This window comes from Phoca vitulina, unplaced genomic scaffold, assembly GCF_004348235.1.
Source record: "Phoca vitulina isolate PV1807 unplaced genomic scaffold, GSC_HSeal_1.0 scaffold106, whole genome shotgun sequence".
NCBI lineage: Eukaryota > Metazoa > Chordata > Mammalia > Carnivora > Phocidae > Phoca > Phoca vitulina.
In genome coordinates, this window is record NW_022589809.1 from 1,316,150 (window position 1) to 1,338,242 (window position 22,093).

The 22,093-nt window shown below is 40.2% G+C and overlaps 1 protein-coding gene across 1 annotated transcript in view; it reads right to left on the bottom strand.

Moving 5' to 3' along the window:
* The window catches only part of OBSCN (obscurin, cytoskeletal calmodulin and titin-interacting RhoGEF), a 133,173-nt gene that overhangs the window by 91,226 nt on the left and 19,854 nt on the right, over positions 1–22,093 (bottom strand). Inside the window, exon 10 of the mRNA XM_032397906.1 lies at positions 5,528–5,803. Within this exon, the coding sequence (XP_032253797.1) occupies positions 5,528–5,803 (276 nt within the window). The remainder of the gene's footprint in view (positions 1–5,527; positions 5,804–22,093) is intronic.

A 22,093-nucleotide genomic window follows, 5' to 3' on the forward strand; every position in this document is an offset into this window, starting at 1 on the left:
TAAAGTCTGTAGTTAGAGACACAGAAGGACACTATATCATTCTCAAAGGGTCTATCCAACAAGAAGTTCTAACAATTGTATATATCTATGCCCCCAACATGGGAGCAGTCAGCTACATAAGCCAACTGTTAACCAAAATAAAGAGTCATATTGATAACAATATGTTAATTGTAGGAGACCTCAATACTCCAATCTCAGCAATGGACAGATCATCTAAGCAGAAAATCAACAAGGAAACAAGAGCTTTGAATGATACACTGGACCAGATGGACCTCATAAATATTTACAGAACATTCCACCCTAAAACAACAGAATACTCATTCTTCTTGAGCGCACGTGGAACTTTCTCCAGAATAGACCACATACTGGGTCACAAATCAGGTCTCAACCAATACCAAAAGACTGAGATTCCTCCCTGTATATTCTCAGAGCACAATGCTTTAAAACTGGAACTCAATCACAAGACAAAATTTGGCAGAAATTCAAACACTTGGAAGCTAAAGACCACTCTGCTCAAGAATGTTTGGGTCAACCAGGAAATCAAAGAAGAACTTAAACAATTCATGGAAACCAATGAGAATGAAAACACATCAGTCCAAAACCTACGGGATACTGCAAAGGCGGTCCTAAGGGGGAAATACATAGCCATCCAAGCCTTACTCACAAAAATAGAAAAATCCTGAATTCACCAACTAACTTTACACCTTAAAGAACTAGAGAAAAAGCAACAAACGATGCCTAAGCCACACATTAGAAGAGAAATAATTAAGATTAGAGCAGAGGTCAATGAATTAGAAACCAGAAACACAATAGATCAACAAAACTAGAAGCTGGTTCTTTGAAAGAATTAATACGATCAATAAACCACTGGCCAGACTTACCCAAAAGAAAAGAGAAGGACCCAAATTAATAAAAGTATTAATGAAAGGAGAGAGATCATGACTAACACCAAGGAAATAGAAACAATTATTAGAAATTATTATCAAAAACTGTATGCCAATAAACTGAACAACCTGGAAGAAATGGATGCCTTCCTGGAAACCTGGAAACTCCCAAGACTGAAACAGGAAGGAATTGACAACCTGAATAGGCCAATAACCAGTAATGAGGTAAAGGAAGTGATCAAAAACCTCCCAAAAAACAAGAGTCCAGGGCCTGATGGATTCCCTGGGGAATTCTACCAAACATTCAAAGAAGAAATAATACCTATTCTCATGAAGCTGTTTCAAAAAATAGAAACAGAAGGAAAGCTTCCAGACTCATTCTATGAGGCCAGCATTACCTTAATCCCCAAACCAGGCAAAGACCCCATCAAAAAGGAGAATTTCAGACCAATATCCCTGATGAACATGGATTCCAACATTCTCAACAAAATCCTAGCTAATAGTATCCAACAATACATTAAAAGGATCATCCACCACGACCAAGTGGGATTTATCCCTGAGATGCAAGGGTGGTTCAACATTTGCAAATCAATCAATGGGATAGAACACATTAATGAGAGGAGACAGAAGAACCATATGGTCCTCTCAATTGATGCAGAAAAAGCATTTGACAAAACACAGCATCCTTTCCTGATTAAAACTCTTCAGAATATAGGGATAGAGGGAACATTCATCAAGTTCATAAAATCCATCTATGAAAAACCCACAGCGAATATCATCCTCAATGGGGAAAAGCTGAGAGCCTTTCCCTTAAGATCAGGAACACGTCAAGGATGCCCACTCTCGCCACTATTGTTCAACATAGTACTAGAAGTCCTAGCAACAGCAATCAGACAACAAAAAGAAATAAAAGGTATTCAAATTGGCAAAGAAGAAGTCAAACTCTCCCTCTTCACAGATGACATGATACTTTATGTGGAAAATCCAAAACACTCCACCCCAAATTACTGGACTCATACAGCAATTCAGTAATGTGGCAGGATACAAAATCAATGCACAGAAATCAGTTGCTTTCTTATACACTAACAATGCAATTGTAGAAAGAGAAATTAGAGAATCAATTCCATTTACAATAGCACCAAAAACCATAAGATACCTTGGAATAAACCTAACCAAAGAGGGAAAGGATCTATAATCTAGGAATTACAGAACACTCATGAAAGAAATTGAAGAAGACACAAAAAGATGGAAAAACATTCCATGCTCATGGATTGGAAGAATAAACATTGTTAAAATGTCTATGCTACCCAGAGCAATCTATACCTTCAGTGCCATCCTGATCAAAATTCCAATGACATTTTTCAAAGTGCTGGAACAAACAATCCTAAAATGTGTGTGGAATCAGAAAAGACCCCGAATCGCCAAGGAAATGTTGAAAAAGAAAAACAAAGCCGGGGGCATCACGTTGCCTGATTTCAAGCTATATTACAAAGCAGTGATCACCAAGACAGCATGGTACTGGCACAAAAACAGACATATGGAACAGAATAGAGAGCCCAGATATGGACCCTCAACTCTATGGTCAAATAATCTTTGACAAAGCAGGAAAAAATATGCAATGGAAAAAAAGAGTCTCTTCAATAAATGGTGCTGGGAAAATTGGACAGCTATATACAGAAGAATGAAACTCAACCATTCTCTAAAACCATACACAAAGATAAATTCAAAATGGATGAAAGACCTCAATGTGAGACAGGAATCCATCAAAATCCTAGAGGAGAACATAGGCAGTAAACTCTTCGACATCGGCCACAGCAACTTCTTTCAAGACCCGTCCCCAAAGGCTAGTGAAACAAAAGCAAAAATGAACTTTTGGGACTTCATCAAGATAAATAGCTTCTGCACAGCAAAGGAAACTGTCAGCACAACAAAGAGGCAACCCACAGAATGAGAGAAAATATTTACAAATGGCACTACAGACAAATAGATTTCCAAGATCTATAAAGAACTTCTCAAACTCAACACCCAAAAAACAAATAATCAAGTAAAAAAATGGGCAGAAGACATGAACAGACACTTCTCCAAAGAAGATATACAAATGGCTAACAGACACATGAAAAAAATATTCATCATCATTAGCCATCAGGGAATTTTAAATCAAAACCACATTGAGATACCACCTTAACACCAGTTAGAATGGCAAAAATTGACAAGGCAAGAAACAACAAATGTTGGAGAGGTTGTGGAGAAAGGGGAGAAAGTGTAAGAGGTTACACTGTTGGTGGGAATGCAAGTTGGTACAGCCACTTTGAAAACAGTGTGGCAGTTCCTCAAAAATTGAAAAATAGAGCTACCCTATGACCCAGCAATTGCACTACTGGGTATTTACCCCAAAGACACAGATGTAGTGAAAAGAAGGGCCATATGCACCCCAATGTTCATAGCAGCAATGTCTGCAATAGCCAAACTGTGGAAAGAGCCGAGATGCCCTTCAACAGATGAATGGATAAAGAAGATGTGGTCCGTATATACAATGGAATATTACTCAGCCATCAGAAAGGATGAATACCCAACTTTTACATCAACATGGATGGGACTGGAGGAGATTATGCTAAGTAAAATAAGTCAAGCAGAGAAAGTCAATTATCATATGGTTTCACTTATTTGTGGAACATAAGGAATAGCATGGAGGACACTAGGAGAAGGAAGGGAAAAATGAAGGGGGGAATCGGAGGGGGAGCCGAACCATGAGAGACAATGGACTCTGAGAAACAAACTGAGGGTTTTAGAGGGAAGGGCGGTGGGGGGATGGGTTAGCCCTGTGATGGGTATTGGGGAGGGCACGTACTGCATGGAGCATTGGGTGCCCTACGAAAACAATGAATCATGGAACACTACATCAAAAACTAATGATGTACTGTATGGTGATTAACATAACATAATAAAATAAAATTTAAAAAAAATAAAATAAAAATAGATCAAATGAGAAAGTTACTACAGAACCTGGAATCTATAAGAAATCAATCAAATGGAAGTTATATCACTTGAAAATAGTAAACACAGTATAAGTGGGTCAGACACACTCTAAGCAGAACAGAATATTAGGGAATTGTAAGGCAGGTCACCAAAATATCCAGAATAAAGCAGAGAGATAAAAATAATTAAGAGGAAAAGAGAAAGACGCATAGGAGACATGTGGGGAAACACAAAAAGGTTGAATAAAATGTAACAAGAGTTCAGACAGAGGAGAAGAGATGGGACAGAACAGAGAAAGGCCAAGGATAGCCTATAGTTGAGGAGGACATAAACCCACACACTCAAGATGATCTGCAGCCCCAACCAGTATGAACACAAAGGAAACCACACCTGAGTTCAACAAAGTAAAACTGCTGAAAAACCAAAACCGAAAACAATATCTTAAAAGCAACAGGACCAAAAAAAAAAAAAAAAGAAAGAAAGAAAGAAAGAAAAGAAAAGAAAAAAGATCCTTGAAGGAACATAACAGAACTGACAGTTGTTTTAAGAGAAAATATGGAACCCAGAAGACAATGGAATGATATCTTTAAAATGTTAAAAAATACATGCAGTTGACTCTTTACAACATAGGGGTTAGGGGTGCTGATGCCCCATGCAGTCAAAAATCTGTGTATAACTTTTACTCCCCCAAAATGTAACTACTAATAGCCTACTGTTGGCTAGGAGCCTCACTGATATAAACTGTTGATTAACGCACACTTTGCTATATGATTATATATTATACTATACGTATTATAGACTGAACTCTTTTTTTAAATTTTTTATTGTTATGTTAATCCCCATACATTACATCATTAGTTTTAGATGTAGTGTTCCATGATTCATTGTTTGTGCATAACACCCAGTGCTCCATGCAGAACATGCCCTCCTTAATACCCATCACCAGACTAACCCATCCTCCCACCCCCCTCCCCTCTAGAACCCTCAGTTTGTTTTTCAGAGTCCATCGTATAGACTGAACTCTTACGATGAAGTAGGCTGCAGGCAAGAAAATATTAAGAAAATTATAAGGAAGAGAACACATTTACCATACTGTACTGTATTTATCAAAAAGACCCACTTATAAGTGGACCTGTGGAGTTCAAAGTTATGCTGTTCAAGAGTCAATTGTATTTACATATGAGGAGCTGCTAAAATGTAACTTCATATCCAGAGAAAATACCCTCAGAATTGAAGGCAAAATAAATATGTTTTCATATAAGCAAAAAAAAAAAAAAAAAAACATTAGAGCACCAGAAGACCTCCTAAAATAAATACTGATAACAGGGTTCTTCAGGCAGAACAAGTAAATAAATAATCTCAGAATATTGGGCCCAAACCCTGGCTCTGTGGTTTTCTGGCTTGTGGACTTTGGCAACCTATAGAATTTTCTTAGCCTCATATTAAAATGGGAATAATCAGAATTCCTCCTCTGGGGTTGTTGCAATGCTGACACAGGTGAAAAGACAAGAAGCGCTCATAAAACACAAGGATGTCATGTAATTAATACGTGCTGGCTGCTGCAGGAGAAGCTTTGTGACAAAACAGGCCATTAGACATCACCTGCCTACACCCGCACTGCCGGATAACTGCCCTAAGGAGCTTGAGAAAGACCTCAAGGAACCCACCTGCCACGTCCAGGTGGAAGGACACCTTCTGGCCCCCGGCCTCACAGTTGTACTCCCCAGTGTCCGCCTTGCCCACCTGCTGCACCACCAGCCGCCTGCTGCAGCCCTTGGCCTCCACGTGCACTTTGGAGCTCGCACTCAGCTTCTTCCCATCCTTGTACCACGTCACCTCTGTCTGGGCCTGGGCCACCTCACAGCTCAGGGTGGCGCTGGCCCCCGCCTTGGCCTGCACCTCACTGCGTGCTGGCTGCTCCTTGGCAAACACCACAGAGGGCTCTGGGGACAGAGAGGGATAATCAAATATCTAGAACTGAATTAGGGCCCACCTTCTAGATCTCAAAACCAGGATGCCTTGGCCACATGCTTGTGCTGCTCCTGGCTCCGTCTACACAGAGAACCCCACACTCAGGAGACACATAAAGGAAGGAACAGGTTAGTTTTCAGAATCTGAAGACTCCATGTCAAATAATCTCCAGGTAGGTGTGTGTTATGCTTCAGGATTTGGCATTTATCATCTGTGATGCCATAATCATCCTAACAAATGGAGGCATACCTGCACATCAAAGCACAGATATTTTCAGGGAGAATTTCTTGTGCACTGTCACCAAGAGTAGGTGACGTCCAAGTCACAAGAACACAGACACAATGACCCCTAATGCAGCCTGTCACTTCTAGCAAGCCAATCACCATCCCTGTAACCAAACCCCGGGCCTGGGGACAGACATAGTTTTTATTGACTTCCTTCTTTGGCTTCACATCACATTACTTCTAGGACCCACTCTAGGCTAAATTTTCTTCGTTTTGATGTATATCCATCAGCAATTTTTTTCCAGCAGGATTTTGTGAAAAGTAAATTCTCTCCATTTACTTCCTGAAAACATCTTTATTTCACTCAAACTTTTGAATGATAGTTTAGCTGGATACAGAATTCTAGTTGACAGATATCTTCCTCCAGTACGTTGGAGATGATGCCTTCTTTGTGCTCTTCATTGCTGTTGACAAATCTGTGGAAGGATTACTGTCCTCCCACTAATCTTTACTTTTCTGTGGTTCACTATGATGTGTCTAGCTGTGGGTTTAGTTTTCCTACATTTCCCATGATCACTTGGGAGTCCTGAAGCTTAGGATTCCCATCTTCAACCACTGCTAGAAGTTCTCTGTGTTATTTCCTTCATAATTTTATCTTCTCATTCTCTCCAGTCTCTCCTAGAAGCCCTTTTGGACACGCATGTGGCCTACCGCTTCTCTTCTCTACATCTGTCCTTCTCTCTTGTTTTTTTTTATCTCTGTGTTTCACTCTGAGTAATTTCCTCAAATCTATCTTCCAATTCAGTGATTTCTGTCTTCAGCCATGTCTAATTTGCTATTTATCATGTGTTTCCCATTCACGAAGCTTCATTTGCTTCTTCTTTGAATCTCCCTTTTTTCTTCTTACTATTTTACTTCTTTCTTACATTTTCAAATCTCTCGTATTACTCACTCTAAGTACACTGTTTCATCATCTGAGGTCTCTGGGTGGGCTAATCCTGATCTTTTCTGTGACTTCCAACTCCCTTCTATATAGGATTGTTCCTCTGGTGCTTAGACATGTTTTACTGTGAGTGAATCTAGCATGGCTTCCTCAGCCAATGGTATTAAGGGTGGTTTTGGTGGTGGGGTAACCTTCCTGATACTCACTGTTGCCAGGCACTCCAGGAGTACCACTGGCCTGGAGCCCCACTGGTAGGTTAACTTCTCAGTCTGGAGTCCCTAGTATTATAAATTGAAATCTCAATCCCAAGTGAGAAATAGGTTTCCATTTCTTTTTTTTTTTAAAGATTTTATTTATTTATTTGAGAGAGAGAATGAGATACAGAGAGCATGAGAGGGGGGAGGGTCAGAGGGAGAAGCAGACTCCCCGCTGAGCAGGGAGCCCGATGCGGGACTCGATCCCAGGACTCCAGGATCATGACCTGAGCTGAAGGCAGTTGCTTAACCAACTGAGCCACCCAGGGGCCCTAGGTTTCCATCTCTTAGGGGAACTTTTCCCACCTGAGCCAAGGCAGACATACAAGTGCCCTGTGACCTCCCTTAGCTGCAGGAGATTGTTTTTCTGGCCCATCTTTTCTTTAATGATGTGTTTTATAAGGTTTCCATCTCTGTATGCTGGTCTCCGTTCCACTTCCTATTTGCTCCCATGCCTATTTGCAAGCTGGTAGTGTAAGTCAGACCCAAGTCCCTGGGATCCAAAGCCCCCCACAATACCATCTGTGCACCAACTCATCATCCACTGCTTTAGTTTCTCAGTGCCTCCTCTTTTCTAGCACCTGGAAATGTCCCTTTTTCTCCTTGCCAGTCCAGAAATTAACTTAACCTGACTTTGTTACATTCTGCCCCACATTTTCAGATGCCCACAGTGGGAGAGTTTTCACACTATAGAAGTCAAGGTACTGCTGGAAAACCAAAATCCAGATGGGGTGCTTCTAACTCCACCTTTCCAATTTCATCTACTAGGGACTTTCTGCTTTGGGAACACCTCTCTAATCTCCTAATAGCAGTCAGTGGAAATCTTGGTTGTTGGCCTGCACATCAAAGCATAGGTATTTTCAGGGAGAACTCCTTTTTTTAATACTGCTTAAATTTTATTTTTTTTCTTCATCTTTTAATTTAAATTCAATTAATTAACATATAACATATTATTGATTTCTGAGGTAGAGGTCAGTGATTCATCAGTCTTATATAATACCCAGTGCTCATTATGTCAAGTGCCCTCCTTAATGCCCATTACCCAGTTACCCCATCCCTCCACCCACCTTCCCTCCAGCAACCCTTAAGAGTCTCTTATGGCTTGTCCCCCTCTCTGATTTCATCTTGTTTGAAATTTTCCTCTCTTCCCCTATGATCCTCTGTTTTGTTTCTTAAATTCCACATATAAGTGAGATCATATGATAGTTGTTTTTCTCTAATTGACTTATTTCGCTTAGCATAATACCCTCTAGTTCCATCGACGTCGTTGCAAATGGCAAGATTTCATTTTTTGATGGCTGTGTAATATTCCATTCCAGTCATCTGTCGATGGACATCTGCACTCTTTCCATAGTTTGGCTGTTGTGGACATTGCTGCTACAAACATTGGGGTGCAGTTGCCCCTTCAGATCACTACATTTGTATCTTTGGGGTAAATACCCAGTAGTGCAATTTCTGGGTCATAGAGTAGCTCTATTTTCAACTTTTTTAGGAACTTCCATATTGTTTTCCAGAGTGACTATACCAGCTTGCATTTCAGGGAGAATTCTTTATGTGATATCACCAAGAATGGGCAATATCCTTGAGTTACAAGATTTTTAATTGGATTTTTAATATTTTTTAAAATGCACATAGCCAAAGTATAGATAGTGCTATTTTTATGCCTTAAATGTATTTTTCGTGGAGAAAAAGATAAAGCATCCAGCTGGCTGACTTCCACCTGGAACAGGTGGCTGGATGGAAGACAGTGATAATCCAACAATCTGTGCAGTGGCTGGCGAGGGCTGCAGTCAGCTTCCATGTCACTGGGTTCTCCCCCCAACCCTCTGGGCCTCTCCTTACATGGTTCCAGCTCCCCCAGGATCCCAGGGGTAGGTCCCATCATCATCCACTCCTTCCACGGTACTTCTTCCTCCAGTCCCTCCCACCACCAACACGCCAACAAATCTTGAATCTCCCTCCTCAGACCAATATCAATTGAGTACCATGCCCAGACAGCCAACCACCCCCTGGACATCCCAGGCTAGCTTGTCACTGCTCCTCCCAGCGAATCTGCTCCTGTCCACCTGCCATGTCTCAGATGGTGGCCCCTCAGTCTATGTGTTCACCTAAGCTTGTAAGACTCACCTATGTCTACAGTTTCTCAGCCCACACCCACACGAGCACCACTTCATATACTCATACACCCTCTCCATCCCTTCAACTACCACCTCTGTTTGACCCAGACACCCCAAGAGGCAAAATCTCTGCAGTAAGATGTCTTCAGGGGCCAGATGGGTTAAGTGGAGTCCACATGCTTCCTGTGAATATGATGCCCACCTGAGCTCCCGCCACATCTACCCTCCCAGCCAACAACAGCCTTACTTTTGGAATCGGCCTCTCTATCATTTCTTCACCTGTTGAAGCTATCACCAGAATTCTGCAAATGGATGAGTCCTCACAAACACTACCATGTGAAGCAGAAAACCCTAACCACACAGCCCGCTGTCACCCTCAGCCACGGCCAGCTGGATGCACACCTTGCAGACTGTACAGTGTGGCACCTGCCACTCATTTTGTGGCCTCAGACTCAGCGGCATCCTCAAGGTAGGGTCACACCAGGTCTCTGTTATTTCCGATGTTCACTTCAGAGGAATCCTCACAGACTAACCTTAAAGGAAATTGTGTTTCTTTGAAATGCATGTCACAAAATCATTCCTGATCACACTGTGTGTGTAGTGTCTACATATGTGGGTATGTCTATGTGTATATCTGTGGGGGGAGGTATGTATGTATGGATGGATGTGCATGTGTATATGTATGTCTATGCATGTGTTGTGAGAGTGTATGTGTTTAAATATGCATGTAAGTGTGCATGCATGTATGTTTGTGTGCATATGTGTTTGTGAGTGTGTATGTGTGTTGAAATGTGTGCAAGGGTGTATATATGTCTATTCATGTGTATATGTATGTGTTTTGAGCATGTATATGTGCATGTGTGTGTGTCTATGCATGCATGTGTATGAGCATGTATGTGTTTAAATGTGCATGCCTGTATAAGTGTATGTGTGTGTGTGCATGTCCCTGTGTGTCTGAGATGGTCTGCCACTGGTTGTGCCCAGGAAGAAGCATGTGGAGTCCTCCATGGTCACTCTGACCCCACAGCTGAGCCCACACCATGAGGCCCCCAACTGCACAGTGGTTTACCTTCAAAATTGACCTGAGTTATAAATATCACCACAAGGATGCTTAGGATTTGTCCCACACTAGAAACACCAAAGTGTGGGTCCATGTACATAATTACAAAAAATTAAAACCCATATTTTTACAAAAACACCTGTGGTTGGTTCCAGTTCTAGGCACAAACACTCCACTGTGTCTCAGTCACCAAGTGCAGCCACAGGGCCATGGAACTGGTTTGAAGATTCTCAAAATAAGCAGCAGCAGGCAGATTGGGGAGAAAAAAAAACAGAACTCGAAGTCCACCAAACCAGAAGTGAGTCTACCTTTTCCCCCTTGCCTGCACATAGGGCAGCTCAACTTCCAGAAGTAGGCCCCCATGTCTCCCCCAGAGCATAGGGAAGAGAAAACCAAATGTTCAGAGAGAATGGAAGACACCCCATTTTTTCTCCATGCTCTTACATCCTAGTCCATGAAGATTAGAGACCCTTAGAACACTGAGGATGGAGAATATTGCTCTCCAACTGAAGAAGGACCCACTGATCTTTCTTTTTCTATCCTCCTGCTGGTGCAGGAGGGACCATGGGAAGCAGGTATCAAAGCAACATGTCAGGAGCTCCTCCTTTCCAACTAAAGAACAAGAGAATGACAGAAGATCTAGAACATGAGGTTGTCCAGGAACACCAGGGCTCACCCCTGAGCCACATGTGAGTGGATCTGACCCCAATCAGCAGGCCAAAGACTTTGAGTTCTGAACTGGGGCACGGACCACTGTCCAGAGCCACACTAACTACTAGGTGGGCACATTCAGGACAGATCTAAATGGCACTGCAAAGCCTCTGGAAACAAAACAACCCATGAAAGGCTGGCAGAAACCCATAGTTTGAACTCAACAAAGCTTATTTCCAGCTTTAAAAAAATCGACATTCTTCATTAGATGTAAAGAAGACCCAGAGTTTCAAACATAGTATTCAGTATATCCAGGATGCCATCCAAAACAGTCCCCTGAATAACCAGGAAACTCTCAGTTCACACTGGCATGGGAGAAGACTATTAAGAGATACCAATGTCAAAATGACACAGATGTTGGAAATAGCTGACAAAGAATTTCAAGCAGTTGTTTAAAAAAAAGTGAAAGCAAATATCCTTGGGAGGAATGGAAAGATAGATACTCTCAACAAAGAAAGACAAGACATAAAGAACCACTATATCTTTTACAAGTGGAAAAATAAAATAACTGAAATAATTCACTGAATAGGATCAGTAGCAGAATCCAGACAACAAAAGAGCTACAGAACTTGGAGATAAATTAATGGAAATTAACCAATCTAAAGAAGAGCGAGAAAGAGAATTTTTATATACAGCCTCAGGGACCTATGGGATGAAACTAAAAGGACTAAAATTCATGTCATTAGTCCTAGAAAGAGAGAAGAGTACAGTTCAAAAAATATTTTCAAGAAACAATGATTGAAACCTTTTCAAATTTGATGAAAGACATCAAACAGATTATAAGAGCCCAGCAAATCTCAGACACAATAAATCCAAAGAAATCCACACCCAGACACACCATTTCAGAGCCACTGAAAATTAAACAACAAAGATTCTTGAAAGCAGGCAGAGAATACAAACACATGATTTGTGGGGGGACAATTTGAATGACTGTGAATTTCTCATCGAAAATTAGTCAGCATTAATTGGCCCAGAATTCTGTATCCAGCAAAAATATCCTTCAAGAACGAAGATAAAATACAGACATTCTGCATGAAGGGAAGCTAAGAAAATTCACTGCCAGAGATCACTCTACAAGAATTTCTATAGGGGAAATGACATTGTAGGAAGACTCAGAGCATCAGGAATGAAGGAAGACCAACAGAAATGGTAAATGTTTGGGTGTTACGGACTATGAATTGTCTGTCCTCCCACCCCACCCCCATAATCCATTTGTTGAAGCCCTAACCCCCAATTTTGGAGATAGAGCATTTAAGGAGTTAATTATGGTTAAAAGAGGTCATAAGGGTGGGACCCTAATCCATAGGACTGGCATCTTTATAAGAGAGAGACCCCAGATATCTCTCTTGTTCTCCATGTAGCCACAAAGGAAATGATGTGTGAGGATACAGCCATCTGCAAGCCAGATAGGGAGGTCTCACCAGCACATGCCCAAGCTGATACCTTGATCTTGGGCTTCTAGCCTCCAGCACTATGAGAAAATAAATGTTGTGTAAACCACACAATCTGTGGTATTTTGTTATGGCAGCCTGAGATGACTAATATGCTGGGTAAACAAAACAGACTATTCTTCTCCTGCTGAATTCTTTGGAATGTATTTGGTAATTGAAAGCAAGAATTATCACATTGTCTGATGAAGTTTTCAATGGTAGAGATATTACATAAAACAACTAATAACATAATGGTAGAAGAGTAAAAGGACCTACGTATTGATAAAACTTCTACATCCCGGGCACCTGGTGGTGGTTAAGTGTCTGCCTTCAGCTCAGGTCATGATCCCATGGTCCTGGGATCAAGCCCCGTGTTGGGCTCCCTGCTTAGCAGGGAGCCTGCTTCTCCCACTCCTCCCCACTTGTGCTCTCTCTCACTGTCTCTGTGTCTGTCTCTCAAATAAATAAAATCTTTAAAAAAAAATAAAATGGAATACTAAAAACATCCTAAATAACCCAAAAAAGGCAGAAAAGGTGAAAAAGAGAAACCAAAAAAGAGAAAAAATGGAAACAAATAATAAAATAGTGGACCTAAATCCAAACATACAATTATTGAATTAAATGAAAATAGTCTAAACACACTGATTATAAGACAGAGATTGTCAGAATCGATTTTTAAAAATGACTCAACTTTGTGTTATCTACAAGAAACTTACTTCAAAAGAAACTCACTTAGAAAAGAAACAATTTCAATCAGTAATCCATTTTTCCACCTTAAGAAATTAGAAGCAAAGTAAACCCAGAGCAAGCAGAAGGAAAAGTAATAAGAACAGAAATCAATTAAATAAAAAAATAGAGAAAATCAATGAAAACTATATATAGTTCTTTTTTTTGTTTTGTTTTTTTAAAGATTTTATTTATTTATTTATTTGACAGAGAGAGCGAGAAAGCACAGGCAGGGGGAGTGGCAGAGGGAGAGGGAGAAGCAGAGCAGGGAGCCTGACTTGAGGCTCAATCCCAGGACGCTGAGATCATGACCTGAGCCGAAGGCCCTTAACCGAGTGAACCACCCAGGCGCCCCTATATACGGTTCTTTGAAAAGATCAATAAAATGGATAAATCTCTAGCAAGACTAATAAAGAAAAAAGAGAGAAGATCTAACTAATAATATCAGGAATGGAAAGGAACATCACCACAGACCCTGCTGACATTAAATGCATAATAAAAGAACACTACAAGCAACTCTATGCACATAAATTAAACAAACTTGATGAGACAGAACAATTCCTCAAAAATCACGAACTACTAAAATTTGCCCAAGAGGAAACAGATAACTTGCATAATTTCATCACTATAAATAAAATGTTTTCAAAATTTAAGCCTTCTAAAGAGAGAAATCTTTACGTCAGGATGACTTCACTGACTTAACCAGAGGAATAATTTTTTAAATAAATTAAAGAAGGAAGAGGAATCACATTAATTCTACACAATCTCTCACAGAAAACGAATGAGAAGGAAACCCTTTCCAACCCATTGTATGAGGCCAGCATTACCCTGAGGACAAAACCACATAAATACATATATGAAAACTACAAACCAGAATTCCTCAAGAACATAAATATAAACATACTCAACCAAACAGCATCCCATTGAATCAGAAACATGTAAAGAGAATAACACACCACAGTCAAGCGGCCTTAATCTCAGGATTGAAAGGCTGGTTAAATACTTCAAAATCATAAAGGAGATGTCAGCAAAAATGGCAAAATAACAACTTTTCAAAAATTGTGTAAAACTTTCGTCCATAAATGTAATTACAACACTGGCAAAAATTGTTGGAATCAACTTTTTCAGAGCTTAATTAACCAAGGACTTGCAACAATCTAGAGAGCATTTATTCCAGGAAAACAGCTGAATCTCAGTAAGAACATCAAGATTTGTGGTGTTTTAACTTACCAAATTTTCATACCTGCCTCCCTAACCCTGAGGTAGCCTGGAAAACCAATAGTCCACAATCACAGTGAAGAATGGCAGCCTGAAAGCCACACAAGGGGGGAAGAATGAGGCAAAAGCCCCATTGCCAGAGAACTGTCATTATTTGACCTATTCGGTGGTTCACTGGAAAACTCCACTCACAATACAGTCTTCCTCCCTCCCTCCCTCCCTCCCTTCCTTCCTTCCTTCCTTCCTTCCTACCTTCCTTCCTTCCTTATTACTCAAGCCTGAAGAGAAGCTCACCCAACGCAAACAGCCTTTTTCCCATCAGCATTTGTTGAAAACAATCACAGGCAATTACTGAACATCATGGCTGCCCAAGGTGGTAGATATCAGTTGGGTAAACAACAGGCTACCTAATCAGCTTAAAAGGAAAAGCTGCAGAATGAGATGTCCGTAGAGGGCTCTGGAAAGCTCTGGCACATTTCTGGGCATCTAGAAGGCCACACACATATGTATACTCAGGAATTACTTGAGAAGGTCCTAAACTCACACATTGGGCTAAACTTGAGGCTGTGGAAGCATGACGTAAGGGCAAATACGGAGTTGTAAACTTCCTGGCTAAGTGGTATATGCATGTACCAACACCCACACAAAGGCCCTTGACAAGAACTGGCAGACTTACTGGTTACAGGCATCTAAGGAAATCACTGTAAAACCATTAGCTGACCAATAAGCTAACCAACCAGAGACTTCAGTGGTTCACACAGTACAAAATGTAGACTTCACAGAAGTAGTTCAGAAAAGTCAGAAGAAGGAGATAGTCCTTGGAAAAATCTTAGCTAATAAGGTCATACAAAAATCAAGTTGTATGGGGAAAAATGGCAAGGATGTTTCCTCTCTGTTTATCATATAATTTAACATACTCCTGAAACAAATGGGAAAATGACACTCATTTTGTTCCCAATGTCATGCAATAAATAAGTTCTTCAAAAAAGAAAAGTCACTGAACACACAAACAATAGCAACAAAAACAAACACCACCAACAATGAAGTGGGGAGGGGGTTGGACAATCTGAACTCAAGTTTCCACATTATATTACTTAATATTCCACTTATCAACAAAGAATTACATGACTTGCAAAGAAGAATGGCCCATTACAGGAAAGGAAGCAGTCAACAGAAACTGTCCCTGAGAACATCCAGATATTGTCTCACTAAACAAAGTCTTTACATCAGCTAGTTTAAATATATTCAGAAAATTAAAGGAAACCATTTCTCATCAAATAAAGAACAATGTCTCACCAAATAGAGAATATCAATAACAAGATAGATTTCTAAGACTAAATTGAAATTCTAGATTTGAAAAGTATAACTGGAATGAGAAGTCACTAGAGGGATTCAACAACTGATTTGAGCAGAAGAAAAAAGTCAGCAAACTTGAACACAGATCTCATGAAATTACCCAGTGTGAGGAGCAGAAAGAACAAAGAATGGAGAAAATGAATAGAGCCTTAAATGCCTGTGGGGCAACATATACACAAGGGGAATTTATAGGGAGAGGGGAAAAGAAAGGGGCACAAAGAATATTTAAGAAAGAATGGTCAAAAATCTCCAAAATTAATATTCAAGAACCTCAACAAACTCCAAGCAAGACAAACTAGGGAGAGCCACACTGAGACAGATTTTACTAAAACTCAACAGCCAAAACCAACGAGAATCTTTTTTTTTAAGATTTTATCTATTCATATGAGCGAGAGAGAGTGGAGTGAAGGGCAGAGGAAGAAGCAGACTCCCCGCCAAGCAGGGAGCCGGATGGGGGACTCAATCCCAGGACCCTAGGATCATGACCCAAGCCAAAGGCAGGCACCCAACTGACTGAGCCACCCAGGCGCCCCAACAAGAATCTTAAAACCATAAAGAGAGAAGTAACTCATCATGTAAGAGGCCTCCTCCTAAGAGTGACAGCTGATTTCCCTTCAGAAACCATAGAGGTCAGAAGTTAGTAGGTGATGTGTTTAAATTGCTCAGTGAAAAAAACTATCAACTGAGAACTTTATATCTGGCAAAAGCATCCCTAAAAATGAAGAGGAAAGTAATACATTCCCATTCAAACAAATACTGAGGATTTTGTCACTATTATAACTGTCCTACAAGAAATTCTAAATAGGCATTTCAGGCTTAGATGAAAAAACACTGACAGTAACTTAAAATCATGTGAAAAAATAAAGAACAATAGTAAATGTAGTTACACAGGTAAATGTAAAAGCCAGTATTACAGCATTTATAAGTTTTTAACTCTTCGTTTTTTTCCTATATGGCTTAAAATACAAATGCATAAATAATAATTACAAAACCATAAAGTTAATGGATTGAAGCTAGTGTATAAAGACATAAATTGTGACAATAACAACATAAAGCTGTGCTTTGTGTGGGGGCACAGAGCTGTAAAGGAGCAGTTTTTTATTTAAACTAAAATGGTATAATTTTAAACTTGAATATTATAAAGTTAAGATATTAATTGGGATAACCACTAAGGATATCCACTAAGAAAAAACTAGATAGATGATAGATAGATAGATACATAGATAGATAGATAGATAGATAGATAGATAGATAGATAGATGATAAGTAGATAGCTAGAGTAGATGTTATATGTATATATAATATATATAAAGTTATATTAAATACAACACACACACACTCAGTAAATGAAACACCAGAAAAAAATCAATTAAACATAAAAAAGACAGTAACGGAGAGAATAAAGAACAAAAAAGATACGACATATTAAAAAAACAAAGAGCAAAATAGCAGAAGTAATACGAAATACTTCCTTGTAAGTATTACTTTAACTGTAAATAGATTCAATTCTCCACTTAAAAGGTAGCGATTGGCAAAATAGATTTTTTGGGGGAATGCAAGCTGGTACAGCCACTCTGGAAAACAGTATGGAGATATTAAAATAGATATTAAAAATATCTATCTAAAAATATCAAGATATTAAAAATAGAGCTACCATATGACCCAGCAATTTCACTACTAGGTATTTACCCCAAAGATACAGATGTAGTGAAAAGAAGGGGCACATGCACCCCAATGTTCATAGCAGCAATGGCCACAATAGCCAAACTGTGGAAGGAGCCCAGATGCCCTTCAACAGATGAATGGATAAAGAAGATGTGGTCCATATATACAAGGGAATATTATATTCATCCACCATTTACATTGACATGGATGGAACTTGAGGGGATTATGCTAAGTGAAGTAAGTCAAGCAGAGAAAGACAATTATCACATGGTTTCACTCATATGTGGAATATAAGAAATAGCATGGAGGACCACAGGGGAAGGGAGGGAAAACTGAATGGGAAGAAATCAGAGAGGGAGATGAACCATGAGAGACTAGGGACCCTGAGAAACAAACTGAGGGCTTCAGAGGGGAGGCGAGAGGGGGATGGGGTAACAGGGTGATAGGTATTAAGGAGGGCATGTGTTGTGATGAGCACTGGGTGTTATACTCAACTAATGAATCATTGGACACTACATCAAAAACTAATGATGTACTAATACAATGGCTAACTGAACATAATTAAAAAAAATGCATGCTGTATACAAGAAACTCACTTTAGATCCAAAGACACAAATAGGCTTAAAGTGAAAAGATGCTCCTTACAAATAGCAACCAGAAGAGACCTAAGGTATTTATACTAATGTCAGGCAGAAGAGACTTTAAGGTAAAAACCATACAAAACATTATATATTGGTTGATAAATGAATTGATTAAGGACATAATAAGTTGATAAAAGGGTCAATTCATCAAGAAGATCTCACAAACACAAGCACAACTTACAGGAGAGACCAAACGGTATGAAGTGAAAACTAACAGATTAAAGAAACAGATAGCTGTGCAATAATAGTTGGAAACTTCAATGCCCGGCTTTCAGTAATGGACAGACAAACAGACAGGAGCTCAGTAAGGGAAGAGCAGTGTATACCAGGTAGACCCAGCTGACTCCACAGAACTCTCCACCCCACCACAGCAGGAGACAACATTACTCAAGCACACACAAAATGTTCTCTAGCACAGACCATGGGTTAGGCCAGAAAATGAGTCTCAATAAATGTAAAGAGATTGAAATAATACAGGATATATTTTCCAACCACAGTGGAGTGAAGCTAGAAATAACTAATAGAAGGAAACCTGGAAAATCCACAAGTCTGTCAAAATTAAACAATGCATTCTGAAAGAAGAATTATAAGGAGAATTAGAAAATATTTTGAGATAGATGGAAATGAAACCACAACACACCAAGACTAATAAGATGCACTGAAAGCAGTGCTCAGAGGAAAATTCAGAGCTATAAATTATAAGCCTATGTCAAAAAAGATGAGGACAAATCAATAACCTAACTTCACACCTTAAGAAACTAAAAAAAGAAGAGTAAGTGGAACCCAAAGTTAGAAGAAGGAAATAAAGTCTATAGCTAAGATGAATGAAACAGAGAATTAAAAAGCAATAGAAAGAATGAAAAGATCAACAAAATTGACAAACCATTAGCTAGACTGACCAAGAAAGTTAGAGGACTCCAATTATAACAACAGAAACAAATGTGGGGACATCAGTACAGACCTTACAGAAATACAAAGCATGGTAAGAGAACACCATCAACAAGCAAATGCCAAAAAATTGGACAACCCAGATGAAATGGACAAATTCATAGAAACACACAAGCTACCAAAACTGACCCCAGAAGAAATAGAAAACCTGAATAGACCTACAACAAGTAAAGAGATTAAATCAGCAATGAAAAACAAAATAAGAGGCATCCAGACTGGAAATAATGAAGTAAAACTATCTGTACATACAGGTGACACCATTTTGTATCTAAAAAAAAAATCCTTAGGAATCCACAAAAGAATTAATAGGTGAATAAACCAGTTCAGCAGGGTCGTAGGATACAACACCAAGATTCAAAAGTTATTTCTATTTCTGTATATTAGTGATGAACCATCCAAAAATAAAATTTAAAAAACAATTCCATTTAAAGAAGCATCAAGAAGAATAAAATACTTAGCAACAAACTCAACAAGTCTTCTACACTAAAAACTATAAGCTGTTGAAAAAATTTAAAGACCTACATAAACAGAGAGACAGCCTGTATTTATAGATTGAAAGACTAATATTGTTAAGATAGCAATACTCAAATTGATCTACACATTCAGTACAATCTCAATCAAAATGTCAGTTTCCCTTTTTGCAAAATCTGAAAAGCTGATCCTAAAAATCATGTGGAAGTGCAAGGGACCTCAAATACCAAAAACAATCTTAAAATAAAGAGAACAAAGTTCAAGGACTCACACTTCCCAATTTCAAAACTCACCACAAAGCTATAGTGATCTAGACTGTGGTACTGACATAGGAGAGACAGACATATATATATATCAATGAACAGGATTGAGAATCCAGAACTAAATCCTGACATTGATGGTCAACTGATTTTTCACAAGCATGCCAAGAAAATTTAACAGGGGAAAAAAGCCTGTTCAACAATGCTGAAATAACTGGATTTCCACATGCAGAGGATAAAGGTGGATCTCCATGTCAACCATATAGAAAAATTAACTCAAAATGGATCCAAGACCTAAATGTAAGAGCACAAACTAGACAACTCTTAGAAGAAAACAGGTGTCAAATGGTGTGACCTTGGATCAGGCACTGGTTTCTTAGATAGGACACCAAACATACAAGCAAAGAGGGTACATGGGACTTCGTCACAATTTAAAAATTTTTGTGCATCAAAGGACACTATCAACAAAATGAATGGGAGAAAATATTTGCAAATCTTTATCTGATAAGGATCTAGTATCTGGAATATGTAAAGAATTCTTACAACTCAATAATAAAAAGATAACACAATTTAAAAATCAGGCAGAGGACCTGAATAGATGTTTCCCCAAAGAAGACATCCAGATGGCCAACATGTACATGAAAAGATGCTCAACATCACTCATCACCAGGGAAATGCAAATCAAGACCACAATGAGATACCACCTCATGCTCACTAGTGTGGCTAGAAGCAAAAAATAAATGAAATGAAAATAATGAGTGTTGGTAAGGATGTAGGGAAAATGGGTTCTTGCACACTATTGGTGGGAGTGTAAAAGGGGGCAGCCACTCTGGGAAATGGTTCTCCAGGGAGTGAAGCATAAAATTACCATATGACCAAGCAATCCCAACAGAATTGAAAGTTATTTGTTCAGCCATATAAGAATGTCCTAGCAGCACTGTTCCCAACAGCCAACACTGAGATCAACCACAACGTCCATTAGCTGATGAAAAGGTAGACAAAGCGTGGGACACAATCCACATGGTGGAATGTCACTGTGCCGAACGTAAGAAGGAGGCTCTGTACTCTGCATGCAGTAAAACACGGATGGACCCTGGAAACACGATGCTCAGTGCAAAGAGCCAGAACCGAAAGGCTACATGCTATGTGATTCCACTTAAATAAAATGTCCACGATAGGCAAATCCAGAGGCAGAAAGTGGATTCGTGGTTGCCAGGGGCTGGGGGAAGGCAAACACACAGTGATTGCAGGTTTGGCGTTTCATAGGGCCGTGAAAATGTTCTAGAACTAGGTGGTACTGTGGTCACACAACCTTGTGAATGTACTAAAAACCACAAAATTGTACACTGTAAAAGGGTGGATTTGTGGCATTTTACTCAATTAATCTGGCACTGGTTTGTGCTCAGCCTCCTGCCCTGAGCCAGCCACTGCCATCCAGAACTTTCCGGACACTCCCAATGTATGCACACTCCCTGAGTGCCACCCATCTGACACACTTGGGCTCATCTTCCAGGACCCTCCTGCCTGGCAAGCCCAGGTCTCCTCTCTTGCCTACCTTGCCCCCAGAACTCTGGTCCCGAGGCCAGAATTCACAGTGTCTGGATGGGAGGTGGCCCAGCCCATGCTGCCCCCAGAGGGCCAGGGATGGTCTTACTTGCAGAGTCTCTCAGCAAAGCCCTAGAAGCTCTATTACTACTTCACAGATGGGGAAACTGAGTCACAAGGAGCAACTGCATGAGGTCCCAGGGTGGCAGGATCAAATGGCCACAAGCAGGGGGCTTAGGACAGCAGGCTTTGTCCTCTCCCGGGTCTGGAGGCCAGGAGTCTGTGGTCAAGGTGTCGCAGGGTCGTGCTCCCTCTGAAGGCTCCAGGAGGGTCCCTCCTGCCTCTCCCAGCTGGAGCTGGTTGCCCAGGCATTCTGGGCTCATGGCCACGTCTCCCCAATCTCTGCCTCTGCCACTGCGTGGCCGTCTCAAATCCCCCTCTCCCTTCTCTCCTATAGACACCTGTCATGGGACTCAGGGCCCACCCTGAGCCAGGATGCTCTCACCTCGACATCCCCACTTGATCACCTCTACAATCAGGATGCTCTCACCTCGACATCCCCACTTGATCACCTCTACAATCAGGATGCTCTCACCTCAACATCCCCACTTGATCACCTCTACAGTCAGGATGCTCTCACCTCAATCACCTTGATCACCTCTACAATCAGGATGCTCTCACCTCGACATCCCC